Source organism: Pezoporus flaviventris, unplaced genomic scaffold (genome assembly GCF_033815535.1).
Source record: "Pezoporus flaviventris isolate CSIRO_AGI_PZ_B2104156 unplaced genomic scaffold, CSIRO_AGI_Pfla_v1 ptg000079l, whole genome shotgun sequence".
Lineage (NCBI taxonomy): Eukaryota > Metazoa > Chordata > Aves > Psittaciformes > Psittacidae > Pezoporus > Pezoporus flaviventris.
Window position 1 is genome coordinate 5,740,674 of NW_026892627.1, and position 17,430 is coordinate 5,758,103.

General features: G+C 40.6%; 1 protein-coding gene across 4 annotated transcripts in view; it reads left to right on the forward strand.

Moving 5' to 3' along the window:
* Positions 1 to 17,430, forward strand: part of LOC133280109 (sodium channel protein type 5 subunit alpha-like) — a 215,612-nt gene that overhangs the window by 82,171 nt on the left and 116,011 nt on the right. For all 4 annotated transcript variants that reach the window (XM_061474505.1, XM_061474506.1, XM_061474507.1 and 1 more), the window contains exons 9-11: positions 11,394 to 11,535; positions 13,204 to 13,401; positions 17,233 to 17,415. In XM_061474505.1, the coding sequence (XP_061330489.1) occupies positions 11,394 to 11,535; positions 13,204 to 13,401; positions 17,233 to 17,415 (523 nt within the window). The remainder of the gene's footprint in view (positions 1 to 11,393; positions 11,536 to 13,203; positions 13,402 to 17,232; positions 17,416 to 17,430) is intronic.

The window sequence follows — 17,430 nt, forward strand, 5'->3', positions numbered from 1 at the left end:
TTAGCCTCTGGGGTCCATTGAGGACCCAAAGGAAATGCTGGGAAGGGCAGTGTCATCTCATCCCTCCCTCAGTGGAGGGACTCCTTGTTAGAGTGAGTGATATCTGTGTTGTGGCCAGGATATTAAATCTCAAGGTAATTGAAAAACCCATTTTAGTGCATTTTTAAAAGCGTGTTGATGATGCACTGAGGTTTAGCTGGTTACTGTAGAAGAGTAAAAATTATTAAAATAAAATCTAAAGAAATCTACTATGGCAATTATTAGGTGACGAGACTCAAATGGTCTAATATAAGAGTGTGTAGTAATGGAGACTGCAACCTGAGCTGGAGTAGCAAGCCAAAATCAGCAGGGAAATGACCACCAGTGGGTACTATATCACAGACAACCTAATTATCTCCAAGGTGGGGGCTTTATTGCATTACTAGGAGGGACTGGTTTTTGAGCAAGCACCAAAACTGCCAATAAAGCCGGAGGTAATGGATCTAGCTAATATTGATTCTAGTTCAGAAGGGATCTGACCAGATGCATGTCACTCAGCAGCAAATCTGTCTCTAGTACTTTACCTGGCAGTTGGAAAAAAATCCATTTATCTATGTTTTTAGGTATTCTCCAGGAACCTCAAGAAGCTACTATAAAAATCATGCTGCAGACACATGTTAGAAATGTCAGGAGATGGTATATTAGTTGCACAAGGACTAACCTGTCTGTTGGATTTCCTGTGTGATGCCTTAGAAACTTCAAGATATCTGGAATTTGATTTTTCCTCATTTAATCAAATAGAACTTTTGCTGTTTTCCATGTTAGTTATCCAACTGCTTTTTCTCCCTTGATGTACTGCAAGAATTTGCTTTGCATTTACAAGGAACAAAGAGTCCAATAGAAATAAGACGTAATGTTTGGAGAAGATAGAAAATCAAATGATTGTGATCAAAGATGTTCTTTGGCTTAAAGTGAACACTAGTGACGTATGCTCGGTGTTTCTCAACAAGCACATTCTGAGCACTACATTAATGGAAAAATCCTCTGCTCTGTGTATCACAGATTGGTCAGACACTGGAAGCAGTGCTAACAGCAAGGCTCTTTTAACAACAACAACAAAAAAGTGCATTTGGGGAATTACTTATGTTTCTAGATGTATGTCAGGGTTAGATTTTGTTGTTCTTTTGAATGTGGCTGCACTGGGATTTATCCAGATTGGTTCTCTTTGCAATTTCATCTTATTTGATTTGATTAAAATAAATGGAGAAAGCTCAGGTAGTCTAATTTTCAAAGGGTTTACAAATTCTACAAATCTGCTTTTCAGTTTAATTCCCAGTGTATAGCTTTTCCAATTTTGAACACCTTGTTTTAGCCCTGAGAAAGGTCCAGTAAAGATCTTGTACACTCATCAGATATTTGGAAGATCTTAGTTTAGAGCAGAAGCTCAATGATGTTTCAGTCTTTGTGAAATACAGTCTTAGCATCAAGTGGACCATGCTTTGCAAGGGCTGTGGAACAGCAGGTGACAACAAGCAGCACCATACACCACCCGTAACTGATCATCATGGACCTTGTGAAGGCATTTACCCTACTATGTGAAAGTGGCCCTTAGGAGCAAAATTAACATGTCTCCATAGATGAGTATTCGTGGTGACAGTGCCAAAGGGAAGGCATTGGATGCAATGCTTCAGGGTGTGCTGGGCAATGGTACATGGTCAACACCAGGCAAGAAGCAAGGGAACCTCCAAAGGCACCGCTCTCAGGAGGAGATGCGGTCCCATCCCATCTGCAGATCCAATGAGGCATCCTGCTAGAGCACATCAGCAGTGCCTCTACCAGTCATCGCCCAGCTCTTGTTGTCAGAGCCTGTCTCTCAGTGTGTGGGCTGAGGGAGCCATTTCATGTCAGGCTGCACCAACCTGCTTCATGCTGCCCATGCAATTACAGCTTGCTCCTTCTCTGGATTATTAACCACTGATTTTCATGAGATGACCAGTACTTACTGGAGAGTCCTGTGCTTCCCCATGGGGTAAAGACTTACAGGGGCTGCAGCAGCTTGGAATTATCTGTCCATGGGAAAGGAAGATACATTTCAGCTATAAAGCATTTTCACTTTTATCCTGTTGTAATTTCTCAGGGACATTTTTCTGCTGTGCTTAGACTGCCATTTTTTACTTCCTCTTCTGCCTGAAGGTTTGGAAGAGCAATAGAAACAGCAAGGAAATTTGTCCATTAGGAGAAAGAGAAACAGACAAGATGCTATCAATGTACAGAGTAAACAAGCAGACAAAAAAAAAAGAGAAACTTATCTTTGTTCTTTTCACTGTTTTGCTTGCAACTACAACAAGGAGCTGGCTTTTCAGAAAACTGTGTGTGTTTTAAGTCAATTGTGTCTCCTTTGGATCTCAAGGTTGCACTGCTTAATTTTTTTTTTCCCCTTTCACATGATATGTGATGAATATTCAGCTCATGGGCAGGAATAGTCTACGAGATCATACTGACAATGAAAGCACATTTGCATCATGTCTGTACTGATATTACCAAAAAGACTAGTGAACAGGAAGGAAAAGCAGCCAGTAAAGCTACTTCAGGATGCAACAAGAAAGCACCTTTAGCAACTGCATCCTAGTAACTGTTGCTATAGAAACTTTAGCTACCTTTATCCTCACTATGACCTTGATTTTTCTTAGCAGGGTACATTAAAATAATATACATTGTAGGGCAATATTCTATATGGTCTGGTAAATTCTGCTGTCACTTACCTTACTGCATATAAGAGGTGAAGGAATGACCATGTGGTGTAGTGCTCTTCAAAGTGTTTGAGTAATAACTTTTTCTGAAGTATCATCAGGATAAAACTTTGTTTCCGGTTGTGTTGTGGCATTTTACTAAGGCGGTTAATACCAACACATAAAGTTGCACCAGATGCCTGTTTCCGTAGTCACCATGAGTACCAAAAGCAATGTTTTTATCGTAGTTTCCCCATGCCACTGTACTGCTAGTGTACTCATTAAAGCATGTACAGCGATGCAGCACTTTGGTCTCTATGCTATAGTAACATTCCTTTGCCTTTATGCAAGCTCCACACGGTGATTTAAAGTCCGTTGCAAAGGCTTATCACACCTCTCAAGGGTAGAGAAGAAACATGCACTGTATTTAGGAGCAGCATCGCTATCAGATGCTTCCACCAATGTTACTTTATACAGCCCAGTGCTTCAGCTCTTGCCCAGCTCTTGGCAGGGGAAGATGCTGGAACAATGTGCATGTCTGCCAGACAAACATGTCAAACAGCATGCTCTCCCACAGCTCTTAGTCCCCTGACTAAAAGCAAATGTGCCCAGTAGCAGAACCACAGCTGTGCTGGAAACTGGGGAACTGCACCAGAGAATAATTCACACAGTTGATTATTTTATTCTGCTGCTAGCAATTAGGACCGCTGCAGCTCTGAGTTGCCTGAACTTAAATCTGTAGCAGTATTACTATTATTATCATTAATATTAATATTATTATTATCATAATTCTTTTTTTTTTAATAAGAAGACCTTAGATTCAGGCCATGCTGTGTTGGATACTGGACAAGTAGGGTGAGAAGAGTGCTCTCAGCTGGAAGGGTTTGTATTTCAGAGGTGCAGTCTGTGGATGGTGCTGTTAGTGTCTTATTTGTACATATATACTCCTGGGGAGTGACAGGAATGGGTAAGGGCAGAAGATACAGCCAGTTGCAGGTGATCCCTGCTCTAGCCAACTCTTTCAGGCAATTGTGGTCTGGCAACATGTGTTTAACTTACTGCATGAATGGGTCCGTCACAGGGAATGGGATACTGGGAGCTTTGGCATGTGCTTAGTGGGACTGGTGTGTTCAAAACACTCTCCAAATTCAGTCTGATGGGGTAGAGCTGGCTGATGGGTGGGAAAGGATAGTGGAATGAGGAAGGGGATACATTTTCCAAATGTGACTTCTTCAAATGTCACCAAAGGGAGGGTATTTTGGAAAGAATTAAGTGTGTTGTTTAAAATAATGTAATTACACCCCAGATTAGTAAGTGATATTAATGAATTTATTACTGACCTTTAAGCTCCACAGCATATGTTAAATGAATTTAACTAGAATCTGGTGTAAATCACATAAACTTTTCCATCTCCTTTGTGTTGGTTACAGTGACAGGAGAATGAGGAGGATTTGCTCATGGTGAGAAAGCCTCTCATTTGATTATGAAAAAAAAACATGAAGCAAGTATGTCACCTGAAAGATGCTGCAGGGGACATGGACATAACTTTAGGTATTATACAGGCTTAGGGGCAACAATAAGAGTCCTCACTCCTAGGGATCAGTTTTGTATTTGGAAGATCATGTCTCTGTAGCAGCAGTAGGGATTAAATCCAAATCCACTCAGTTCTTAAGGATAGGCAATATTACCTCTTAGTCAAAGCTGTAATAAGCTCATCAGCCACATGAGAGAAGCTGAGTTATTAGGGGCTACAGTCTTCATTAAGCAGTAATCTACCATTATGCTTAACATCATAAAAAAATACGGTGTCTGGCCACTGGACTGAGAAGAAATGAGAGTTTGCTTACCTTGCTGCAGTGTGAAATCTAAAAGCCACATTGCAGCAGAGAGTTCTTCCTCTTGCTGCTTGCATGCATGCATGGAGGAATCTGATGTCTCAGGCTAAACCAGTGTTTTTCCATCTGCCTGAGCAAGTAACCAGTTGGGGAGGTTGAAACTTCATCCTGGATTCAAGTCAGCGGCATGCACAGGTCAGTGGGTGCTCTGAGCCTGTGAGCAAGCCTGCTTTCTCCTCCGGTTTTGGTTCCTGGTCTGTTGCTCTTTATTCTGAGGTATTCTTCTCCCTCCCCCACCTCATCCCTTACTTGCAGCATTTGGTCAGCTTTGCTTGTACTTCCTTCCTTTCAGACCATTGGCACCCCTTGCTTTAAAAAATGCCCTTCAAATTCTCTCTGACCCTTCTTCTGTGGCCTGGAGTGAGAGCTGCCTGGGGGCTTCTACTCAGACCTTTGAATATGAAGCAAGCTCTGTGAGTCAGGTGCTGGCTCTTAGATGGTAATTAATAGGGAATTTTAAGGGAGACCCTGTGACCATGACTACTTTTTAATATAACAAAATGAGAAAGAGCAGGGGAACGAGAGTGACCTGTGAACCTGTGACTTTCAGGCAGACTGAGCACCCGCTGATGGCTGGGGTTTGGCCCCTTTTCTCCTACATGCCCAGTTGCCCTTACTGCATACATTTTAAAGATATTCCCCTCTTTCAGAATGGTCAGGTAGGAGCAAATGTTAGTCTAAGGATTTTTGCCCCCTCCAGCCCCACTGCACAGTATGCACTCCCTGTCTGGCTGCTGATCTCCTCCTTCAAAGCCAAGGGAAGTATGAAAACATGGAAAGTGCAGAGAAAAACAAACAGAGCTGTGACTTGTAAGAGATCTAAGCCTTTATTTTGTGTCCTAAGGACTTTAGCATGAAGGTGCAGGCTAAGACTCCATCAGCAAGCCTTGGAGGCCATGGCACTGTCTGTCCTTCTAGCTCTTACTGCTGGGCTTTGAAACCCTACTGTGTGCATCAAGGTGGTTTCCATTCCTCTGGAATTAGCTATGTGTCAAAGATGTCAGCTATAAACATTTCAGCTTGATTTATAAGTTCTTGGGCTTAAGATGACACCTAAGCAGGAGCACTGAGGATCCCTTGCCACAACATGTCTGGGTTTTGTTTGTTTGTTTTTTTTTAATTTTGGGTTGTCTGTGGCATGCGCTTTATTTCCCATTATTGCTTTTTTCATAAGCAATTTGATGTAGGAAGCCAGGTGTGCCTTTGCAACCTAAACCAAATGACAGCACAGCTTTTACTTTACAGATGTTGTAGCTGTCATTAGCAGCTGTTTGATGCTAGCTCCTGGTAACATGTGGACAACTCTCCCCATATTTTCAGGGTTTGAAAGTTACAATCCAGCACATGGTTGTTTTACAAATCTTCTTTTGTTGCGCAATCCTATTGGCCACTGCAGTCTGGATCAGCAGGTTACTTGGCTTGCCTAGATTAAACTCTTGAGGCAGAGCATTTTGTAATTATGCCTGTAGCTACAACTCTCTGGCATTCCCAATCTATGTTACTTAAAACAAAGCTGTTTCTTATGGTCTTTAATTTCCTGCAGCAATGCCAGCTTACAGTAATGATTACAGCCTGATGGATAGGTAGGTAGACTGATGCTTTTAACTTTTCTGAATCAATGACACTAATTTTATTGTGATCAATTGAACAGCATCCTGTGAGGCTCCTGTAGAGGATGTAGCTTGTTGTTGTAGCTTTTTGTTGTTGCCCATCCCTGTGCATCCAAGGAGAGTGCAATCCTGTGAAATGCTTCCCCAAGGAAAAAGAAGCTAAAGCGCTTGCTGAAAAATCTGAAGGGGAAGGCTTAGTATTATACATTGAAGATGTTTCAGCAAAATCTTGAGACTCCTTAAAAAATCCCTAGAGGAAATGGTGTCAGTTGCAGAATAATATTCTCATATGAGAGTCTTACACCTAAATTTCTCAGAGTGTTTTCTTCTAGGAAGCAGCATTTTGTTTTCCTCTCAGTGATTTTAACACATTCCCATACCCCATGGGTTATCATTTCTGTTGGCTCAAAAGATGGTGAGCAGGAATAAAAGTAGGATATTTTGTCTCAAGTGTTTAGTCTCTGTAAGAAGAACGTGAGCTAACATAAATATAATTTTTGAGTCAGTTTTCATGCTTTGCGTGCTGAAGACACCTTTTTTGAATGTTCTTACACCTGAACACATTGTTAGGGAAGTATATTGTCCTGGTTTCAGATGGGTTAGAGTGAATTTTCTTCCTAGTAGCTGGTACAGTGCTGTGGTTTGGATTTAGTATGAGAATAATGTTTATAATAATCTGATGTTTTCGCTTGTTCCTTAGTATTATCCTAAATTTAGGACTTTTCAGCTTCTCATACCCTGCCAGCGAGCGGGCTGGAGGGGTATCAGAAGCTGGGAGGGGACACAGCTGGGACAGCTGACCCAAACTGGCCCAAGGGATATTCCACACCATATGATGTCAGCTCAGTATATTCTTCATTTTCTGTCCTATTAAACTGTCTTTATCTCAGCTCATGAGTTTTCTTGCTTTTACTCTTTCTATTTTCTCCCCCATCCAGCCGCAGTGGGGGAGTGAGTGAGCGGCTGCGTGGTTCTTAGTTGCTGGCTTACGGTTAAACTAAAACACACGTACGCTCACTGTACATACCCTCACAGACAGACACTTTCATACCAGCAATCTACTGGTGAGTGGGAAAGGTTTTAGAGACACATAAAGACAGAACAAAACATGAAAAAATACTAACTGTACTATAAACAGAAAACATTTGTCTCAGGTGACATCGCTTACTTTCAGTCTGAAGAGTTGCAGCTCCATGTCCTAGGGCTTTCAAAAGCAGTTGTGCTTTGAGCAGTTGCTCTGATGTTGTTCTGCATCAAAACAGTTTCCCCAGGAAGCAGCAATGATAGTGAATCTAACAGTGACTTTGTAGCTCTAATCTCATCATGCCGAGAGGTTTCTATGAAAATACATTTGCAGTGCTCCTAATATTTCATTTCTTTCAGATTATCTTTTCATAAATGGTGAAGAGATTAGGAGGAAAGTCTCTGTCATATTGACATTTGTGGCAAAATTTCCATTTTGGCTAAGATTTTAGGCAACTTACTCTAGATGAAAATTTATTGCCAACCAACTGCCCTGCCTAGGCTCACCATTAATCACCATCAAGTTTCTTGCATCTGTATTCAGATGTTTTAGCCATTAGTAATTATATTAAGATATGAGGAATGAGACCAGTTCAGTGGAGCCGCTTGAGATTGGTCTTTTGTGGGAGACTAAGGAAAAGCTGTCCACCTCTGGACATGATCCCTTAGTTTCCAGCTAAGCACAGTGTGTGAGTACAGGCATTTTCTCACAGCAAAAGGAATGAGCCTTACAAATATTTTCATGTCTTGTCTGGATACAATGTCTTAGAGCAATTAAGCAGAAAGGGTTTCCTTCTCAGGAATCCAGAGAATCCATTTCTCAGAGCTCTTGAACAGTGTTGGCAGCATGTCACAGGCACTAAAGGATGTCTGCAGCAGCAGGAGGCAGAAATCTCACCTCCCTATGGCAAAGAGCAACAGTAAATGCTTCCTTTGGGAGAGAGGAGATTCATGGTGTATGATGTTAGACTCCATGGAGGTACAGAATCATTTATTTAACAAAGTCACTTGATTATATACTTTAAGCTTACAAGGGTGTTATGACATGGACATGTTAAAAAGGACATGGAACTGTTGGAACAAGTCCAGAGAAGGGCCACGAGGATGATCAGGGGACTGGAGCACCTCCTGTATGAAGACAGGCTGAGAAAGTTGGGGCTGTTCAGCCTGGAGAAGAGAAGGCTGCATGGAGACCTCATAGCAGCCTTCCAGTATCTGAAGGGGGCCTGTAGGGATGCTGGGGAGGGACTCTTCATTGGGGACTGTAGTGACAGGACAAGGGGTAATGGGTTAAAACTTAAACAGGGGAAGTTTAGATTGGATATAAGGAGGAAATTCTTTACTGTGAGGGTGGTAAGGCACTGGAATGGGTTGCCCAGGGAAGCTGTGAATGCTCCATCCCTGGCAGTGTTCAAGGCCAGGACGGACAGAGCCTTGGGTGACCTGGTTTAGTGTGAGGTGTCCCTGCCCATGGCAGAGGGATTGGAACTAGATGATCTTAAGGTCCTTTCCAAGCAAGCCTAACTATTCTGTGATTCTGTAACAAGTAACCAATAAAAACCTGCCACGCAAATATTCCTCTACAGGTTACTCAGTGACCATTTTTCATAACCATTTCCTTGTTAATGTTTCTAGCTGATATGTGCTTTAGATGTAGCAATCTATGTTATTGCTAAAGCAATCATTGCTCTTACAGGCTATGTTTCTTTTTACTGCTACGTAGCGGTTAAGCACAAAATAACTTCTGCTCCCAGAACCTCCTATTTGAAACAGTTTATGAGGAACAAACCTTATTTTTCTCCTTGGTCTGCTTACACCAGCACTTCGCAGTTAGTCTTGCATATGCAGCTGCATTGTGTTCTTAAAATGGTCCTCAACAGAGATTTAGTGAAAAGTCTGCCTCAAAGAAAGGACATTAATATACCGGAAATATTCAATTTGCATCTTCATTTTTTAGCAAAAAAAAAGCTGAGATTTCTGCATTTTATTCTCTTCTAACTCAGTAATGTTACTGTAGATTTTATTCAAATATGGCTCTTACCAGGAAACAATAGGTAGTCAAAGTATGAAAGATCTATAAGGAGGCATTCCTAGGCTGGCAAGGAAAAAAAAATGAAGTGTCTCTCTCTTTTTGTGAGATATAGTTACTATTGTCTAAATTCTCAACTGATATAAGCTAAATTGGCTGTACATATGGTGACAGAATCACTTATATTCTCACTTGTGTTACATTTAATTCATTAAACATTTCATTCTTTTGCATTTTTATTGCTTTATCTAGAGATTGCTGCAAAGAAGGATATGCAGAGTTTGCAGTGCTTCAGCACTCCTTTTTTCAGTGTTCAAAGCAGGCTTACTTAAAAATTTATGCTTGACTACCAAAATTAAATTAAGCTTCTTAAAGTGTTGTTGGATGTCTAATGTTTGTGGCTGACACCATAGATTTGTATAACTTCAAAACCTATAGTAATGTATTCTCATCTCAGCATGCAATACAGAGTTGCTATCCTGTGCTGTATGAATTTATATCACTGTAAAATTGATATATTTAAAAAAATCTAAACCGTCTTCGATTTTCACATTGAGGCATACTCTGCTTTCTTAGAGTCAATATCTTTCTTGGGTGGCATTTTAAAAATTACGTTATTATTATTACTGCTTTGCATTTTGATTCGTGGCAATATTCTTCTGTAAAAAACAGCAGTGACTGAAACACTCTATGCATTTCAATACTTTTGCTAGGAGAAAAAGAAGTTTAAAGGCGTACACATTGGACACACTCTACATGACTGGTGATGTGTCTAAAATGCCTGGATATTACAATAATCATCCTATCTGAAGGCAGATCAGAAAACCTTGTTTCCTCCATCCGACAGGCAGAACATCAAGCTCACCATCTGCCAGGACAGAGGTTATTGCTCTGTTATCAAAACACGGCCTGGACATTGGTCTCTCTCAATATCTCTGATGCTTGACAAAGTGCTTTCACAATCCCTCTTGTCCTAACCATCCATAGTTATGTCAGTTAGGGTTTGCACCAAATGGCAAAAGGTTCATCCCTCACCGTACCATGAAGAACAGAGGGAACCAGCATTACTGCTGAGATCTGCTTCTCCAGACAGATGGTTCCCACCTAACAAATTCTCAAGTACTGTAGGGCTACAGGACACTGACAATATCCTTGATTTCATAGTCTCTTTCTGTGATACATTCAGCAGTAAGTCTTTGCATATTGCTCTATGTCTTCAGTCTCTGATGGGGAATATCTTATGCTTAGGAAGTGCCTTGTGATATACAAGAGATGTGGGGTCTTTTGAGTAATCATATTGTTCTGGGAGAGAGGATAGATAGCTGACCTTGTTTTTCACTTGATGATGTAATCCAGTAGTTACATAGTACTACCGAGAGCATTTTTTTATGTATTCTGACATATGCGGCTAAAAAATTGCTTGTAAAGAGACTCAAAACTTAATGCAAGTATGAAATCCATGCTGTCTGTATGCCATGTGATATATGGATCTGCAAGACACACAAGGAAAATGTTTTCCTGATAGAAACGGAGAAAAATCTCATGACCCCAGATTACGGTGGTAAGTAGAACAAAGGCTGAGTTTCTTAGATTAAAGATTTAGTCCTTGCAGTGGGCGAGTGCAAGGTCAGGCAGAGTAAGAAATTGGGATGGCACATGCTGATGTCATCCAGCCAGTGTCAGACGATGTAACCAGTAATGGAGGTTCACTGACCCAGTATTTCCCACAACACAAAACAGGTGACAGAAAGTTTATGATCCTTAATTAGGAATAAGTACAAAGAGAAATCATATTTAAGCACTAAAATCCTGCTTAGGCACCTAGTTCTTGTCTATTCCAGATATTTGAAATGCTAAGTGCTCATTTGCCCTTGCAGCTTGAACTATGGTTGCTGTTTTCTAGTATATCCTTTCAAAGGAATAATAAAGTTGCAAAGATCTTTGCTATTATGAAGTTAGCATCCACCTTTCCATGGTTTTATCCAGTGAAGGAATTTATTGGCAATCGATAAACTTGAAGGATTTGTGCTTTTGACAGAGAGCATTCACTATGTTCTCCTGAAGGTCAGTTTCTCCATGCTGAAGCTGTAAATGATGCATTTAACATATTGTCTTTCATGTTTTGCAGCACATGTCCTGAGGGATATATATGTCTGAAGGCTGGGGAAAATCCTGACCATGGTTACACAAGCTTTGATACTTTTGGCTGGGCCTTTCTCTCTTTGTTCCGTCTTATGACTCAAGATTATTGGGAGCGTCTTTATCAACAGGTATGACAATGTTTTTTTTTACTGTTAAAAATATAAAATACACACATCATCTTGTTACAGTTATATATCCAATAGTTAAAGACAGGAAAGAATTGTTGTTTATTACCGGTAAACTGTTCTCTGTGTGTTCTGGAGAAGGACCCCAAATTGTTACAATTAATTTCTTTGGAGTGATGATACAAGACAACTTTAGGCTGGGTGTTTGGAAAAAGGGGAGAAAATTGGTACCGAAAGACCCTTTTAATGGGTAATTCACCTGAATCTAAATGAAGTTCCCCACTTAAGAAAGATCACCACATAATGATTTTTTTTTTTTGGTGGCTGTTGTACTAATCTTTTGAGTCCAGCTCAAAAAAGGAGTAGAGAAACACCTGTGTACTTGGCATATCTGTTTTTGCAAGGCATGGTAATGAACACAGTCAGCAAATGGCAAGACTACCTCATCCGTGTCAGTTCTCCCTGCTGCAAGATTTTCAGCATGGACACCCAACAGCCAGAGGCACAAATGGAGTGAGAGTCAACTTAAGAGTCATGTTTGCAAGGTGGTGTGCTAGTAAATGCTCTTTTTAGCATGCATTTCCTGAAATGCATGTGAACTCTGAAGAGCTGCATATGATAGTTTCCTACTGAATTACATAGTCTGTCTATGAAGCCACTGAAGATTTGCTTCTGAATCTCACAACTGCCAAAATTGAAACATGCTCCTAAGGAAATCAAGAGAGTTAGTGCTGGGAGATAATACTCTAAGGCACTGAGGTAGATATCTTTGAAGGTATCGGGGATTTCAGCTTCACATGCAGCCAGTTATACAATTTCAGAAAAATATAAAACAATGAAATTGAAGATTCTTTAAACAACTGTATTCATTTACTTGGCACAGAGCTGCATGTACAGCTCTGGAAGACTGAAACCGTCATAGCAAATAAGTGTGATCCTTTTATTATTTGACCTTATAATATCACACAGGGGTTTCTATCACTAGCATCAAGTCATTGACTCTGGGACATAATCTGTAATACAAGCTCAGCCTATTACCCTAGACTCCAGTTATGCCTGTAAGTTTGGTGAAGAACCAGGCAATACAGGCAAAAGCACTCAAGGTTGGGTTCATCTTAGGCTGAGACAGATGCCTAAATAACAGATGAGGTTCAGATGAGTTGCATCCTAAAAGTATTTTTTTCTCCTAACTGACTGTAAAGGACCTAGATGGTGGACATCTAAAGGGATACAACTTGAATTCCACTTGGAAAGTTTCCATGCACCGGACAAAATAGATTGAGTTGTGTGTGGGAAGCTTTCACTGACACTGATTGCAATATTATCGATTCTGAAAGAAAACCAGTAGAGGTATTTGGTGAAGGAGGAAATAATTCTTCTTTAGAAATTAATTTTACTGCAAGGCACATAATTTTTGACTAAGATATAAAAATGTATTGGTGAGATTATTTCCTTGTGTGTGGTTGTCATTTGTCATCAAAGGGATTCTGTTCAGACTATTAACAATGGCTGAATTATATGATATTGTAAATCTAAGTGTTGGGTTTTTTTATATAAATTATAAAATCTTTTTTTCCTTAAAAAAAAAGGACAAAAAAAACCAGAAAATAATAAAAAAAAAAGCACCACATTTTAAACAAGTATTAGTGATTTTTACTTCTGTGCCTACAGACTCTCAGATCTGCTGGGAAGATCTACATGCTTTTTTTTATGCTGGTCATCTTTCTGGGCTCATTTTATCTGGTCAACCTAATTTTGGCTGTTGTGGCCATGGCATATGAAGAGCAGAACCAAGCCACTATTGCTGAAACAGAGGAGAAGGAAAGAAAGTTTCGGGAAGCCATGGAGATGTTAAAGAAAGAGCAGGAGGTCAGTAAACTATGTGACGTGATTAGCCTTGAGTAACTTGAACAGATGGTACCTCGAGATTCACATTCTCTCTATTTTACATTTATGTGATAACCAAAGTAAGAGTGTTTCAAAGCAGCTTAATGTTTATTGTCCTGGACAGAGTTATTACAATCCTTGATAAAGGAAAGGCCCTTCCTGCTAGGACTGGGGCCATTTAGGGTTTACATATCCAGAGCTGTAGTGGTTTAACTGTACTGTATATGCCAGCAGAGGAATTCGTGTTGGTTGGCATGCAAGACATTTTAATGATTGTATAACTACATTTGTGTTTGAGCACAAACCAACTATTTTAGTAGCTCAGCCACAGCCCCAGCTGAACCTTCTTCAACCACCACTTCAGCTCATGTTCATTTCCTCACTGTCTCATTCAAACTGCCATGGATATCTAACTCCCAATAATGAAGATAAAGATGTAGGATAACCTGTTTGTAGCACATACAACCTCATTCCTGAGCACATAAACAGTCAGATCTTGACATTAACTTTGCAAATTATGCACAGGATATGGATTTAATGTTGTGCTGTAAGTTTAAACAAAACAGGGAGGCCAAATGGTGGATGTAGCCCTATAGCCTTAATAACACTAGTTAATTTCCATGTGGTTTTTGTGGGGTAGAAAGCCTTTATTAAACAGCTGAACAGAACATTTTAGGTTCTGTGAACAAGAAGACAATAAGAAAATTAGTCTGAAATAACACATAACACTGTAGTTCAGGTAAATAAACCCTTAATACACAATATAAACTAATACACATTATTTTCTTTTGGGTGCATATAGCTTCAAGGCCTAATCCAAAGCCCATTTAAATCCTTGGATAGAAAACAGAAAATGCAATTCACTCTTGACAAAGAGCGGAGGCTTATACATCATTTAAGTCCTTTTAAAGATCCTCTTTGATGGTTTAAGTAATAGGTAAATGCAATTTAGTTCGTGTACAGGCACTTAGAACAGAGTAACTTTCTGCCATAACCTAAGGGAGCAAACTGAGTTCCAACTTGTACCTATTTTATACGAATTTTTGTGTGTTTTGACTCCAGCTGTGCTCTTCCTAATAACAGTCCCAGCTATAATTAAAGCTGTTTAAGAATTTCCTTTTGAAGGCTTTGATTTCAGTTAAGCCTGCGTGTACACAAAAAAAAAGGAACATTAAGCCCTGAAAATCGGAATGTGTCAAAATTAAATTTGCTCGTGAAAACCTAAATTATTTCCATTTGTCTATATGCTTTATAACTTAGTCTTTCCTTCAGCCAACCATGTCTCATTTTCCCCCTGCCCTGTTCAGTACAAAGGGTGGACAGAAAGTGCATGACTCAAAGGTAGCTCTTCATTTTCTCATCATTTGTTCTGTAGCATTAGGTCAGCTTGAGCAGACTTCCTGATCCAGGCATTCAAAGTCTACTTCAAAGAAAAAATGACTAACATCCTCAGACGTTGTTCAGTGTCTCTTGTCACTGCTCAGACTCTGTGTGCTTCAGAAATACTCTTTTGTATTTGTAATACTCCTGGAGAATTATCCTAATCTTATGGAAAGGAAACTTTGGAGTGGAGCAATTGGGGTCCATCATGTTCAGCAGTGAAGCCCAGTAATTTTGTGAATCAACTCCCAGCATCTCAGATTAGGCTTCTGGAAGAAGAAGCTCAAAACAAGCTGGGTGGCTGCACCGTGTAGCTTTCAGATGTCTTTCTCAGGTGTCTTGCCCTGGTCAGAGCTGCTTAGTTTTAATCTTGCTCTTCAAGCCTTTATCAAGATCTTGGTTTTGACTTTCCCACTGTACTGCCAAGTTATTGCTTCAAGTCCTATCCCCTGTATAATCCTCATTTCAGGGCTCATGTGAACTAAGGTTTTCTCCCATCCTTCAGCCACCACCCATCCTTACCAGACATGTCTGGTCCCACATGCCTTTCTTGCCCCTGGGAGTTACTACAGTGGGTTATGGCTCCAGTGCCTGAGGGACCAGACATGGTCCAGCCACAGGAACCAAACCAGAAAGGGTAGATGGGCAGGATGTGGGGATAACCTCCATGCTCTGAGAAACAATTTAGTCCAATAGCTGGAAAACGCACACAGGGCAGAGGCAATTCGACCCAAGGAATAGGCAAGAAAATGCTAAGAAACTGTAAATTGGCTTGTTTTGCAATAAGGGTACAGCATGCTTGGTAGCACAACCTACAATATTTTCTAGGTCAATAAAATGCAATCAGAAAGGAAAGCCAAGACTGTTAGAACGTCTTTTACACTGTGCAGTATAAAGAGAGCGTAAATATAATTGATAGGCCTGCTTGGGGACTATCAGTCAATTTACACAATTGGTCTAACACTTTCCTAAACCTGAACTTAACAGCAGAAGACTTGGCTGAATCTTTATGAAGAGAAAGCACTTCAGCATAACAATTAAATCAATTGACTCAGGAAAAAAATAAACCAACCCCAAACCGAACAGCCTGGACCAGTGTCTGAGTCTTCCTCCTCTCTGCTCTAAGCAGCTTGCTCATGAAAGATATTTCCCACAGGAATTAAGTTTTGTTGTGTTCTCAGCTTGATAGAGCTACCACTACTTCTTCAAATACATGATTGATTCTTTACACGGCTGTTAAGTGCCTTCACTTTCCTTGGACTGATGCCTGTGGGAGGAAGGGAGTGTTTTGCTGTGGAGAGCTGATTGTCTGTTCGATTCTAGTGGCTTACAGACAATAGCACTGGGGATTCATCCATTTTCCCTGTTCTTGGAAACCTGGAGAGGTCTTTCCCTACCCCCACCATAATTCTCTTGCTTTATGTATTTCGCCAGGGGGGTCTGCAAATGGTCATGCCTCCAGAACACTGATGTGGCTACCGCTGAGATGCCAGTACCTCCAAACCTGACTTTGTGCTTTGTTGTCAGAGCCCACTTGTCCTCCTGGCTACACCAGGGACGGGGACACAGTGCATAGTCATGGGCTGTAGCTTCTTCCCTGCATTTATCAATTCTTACTCCTGGCTACTGGTTTGCTTCCAGAGTTGTGGCTTTGTGTGCTCAGGCTTTTGTATTTGGTTTCTTCTGGGTTTCTAGCAGTTGGTCTGTAACCAGTCAGCTCCTGCAGCAATCCCAACAGGTCACCAGCACAGCACCAAAGCACACAGTAACCAAAGTCTGCCTTATCACCAGTTAAGACCACTGTTTTCTCTTTGCATCTCTGATCACAGCTGCCTGCACTGCTGCTTGGGATAAGTGTTTATTAAAGTGTCCCAGCTGAATTGCTTGGTGTTGGTGTTCCTAGCATCCCTCTGTGATAGGACAGCAATCAGCTTGGCTGCCCTGCTGTCCAGCCCTCCTGGTTCAAGGGGTTGAAGCCCAGGGAGACCTTTATCTGAGATTTCCTAGCTTGACACTTTTTTGACTGGTGCCAGGAGTGTTACTCAGGAGGCATATGTGCACACTGGCTATTCCTCTTGTGAAATGTTGAGGGATCTTGTGTGTAAGCTCCACGTAAATCACATCTTTTTATGCAGCCATTCATAATGATCCATCGTAGGATCTCGGTGGCAGGCCTGCATGTGTGTGTGTCCACTAAAAACATGTCGCGCTTATTGTTTATTTTCTTATGGCTAATCGTAGAGGTTAGAAACAGCTTAAGACAAATTCCAGCCATGTGAGATAGTTTTATGGGTAATGACCTCTTGACATTTTTAATTCATGTCCTGTACAATCTTAAAACTTAAAATGTAAAATAATCGCTGAGCAGAGTATTAGTTCTAATTGAGATCCTTAAATAACAAATTTTGCATCTTCTACTATTTTCTGGTTTAGGCACTAGCTGCTAAAGGAATTGATTCAATGTCACTTAGTTCATTGGAAATGTCACCTTTAGCATCCAAAAATGCCAAGGAAAGAAGAAATAAACGAAAGAAAAAGAAATCTTTGGGGGCAGAAGAGTATGGTGAAGACCAAAGGAATCCTAAGTGTGACTATGACGATGGCCAGAGGAGAATGGTAAGCCATGATCTG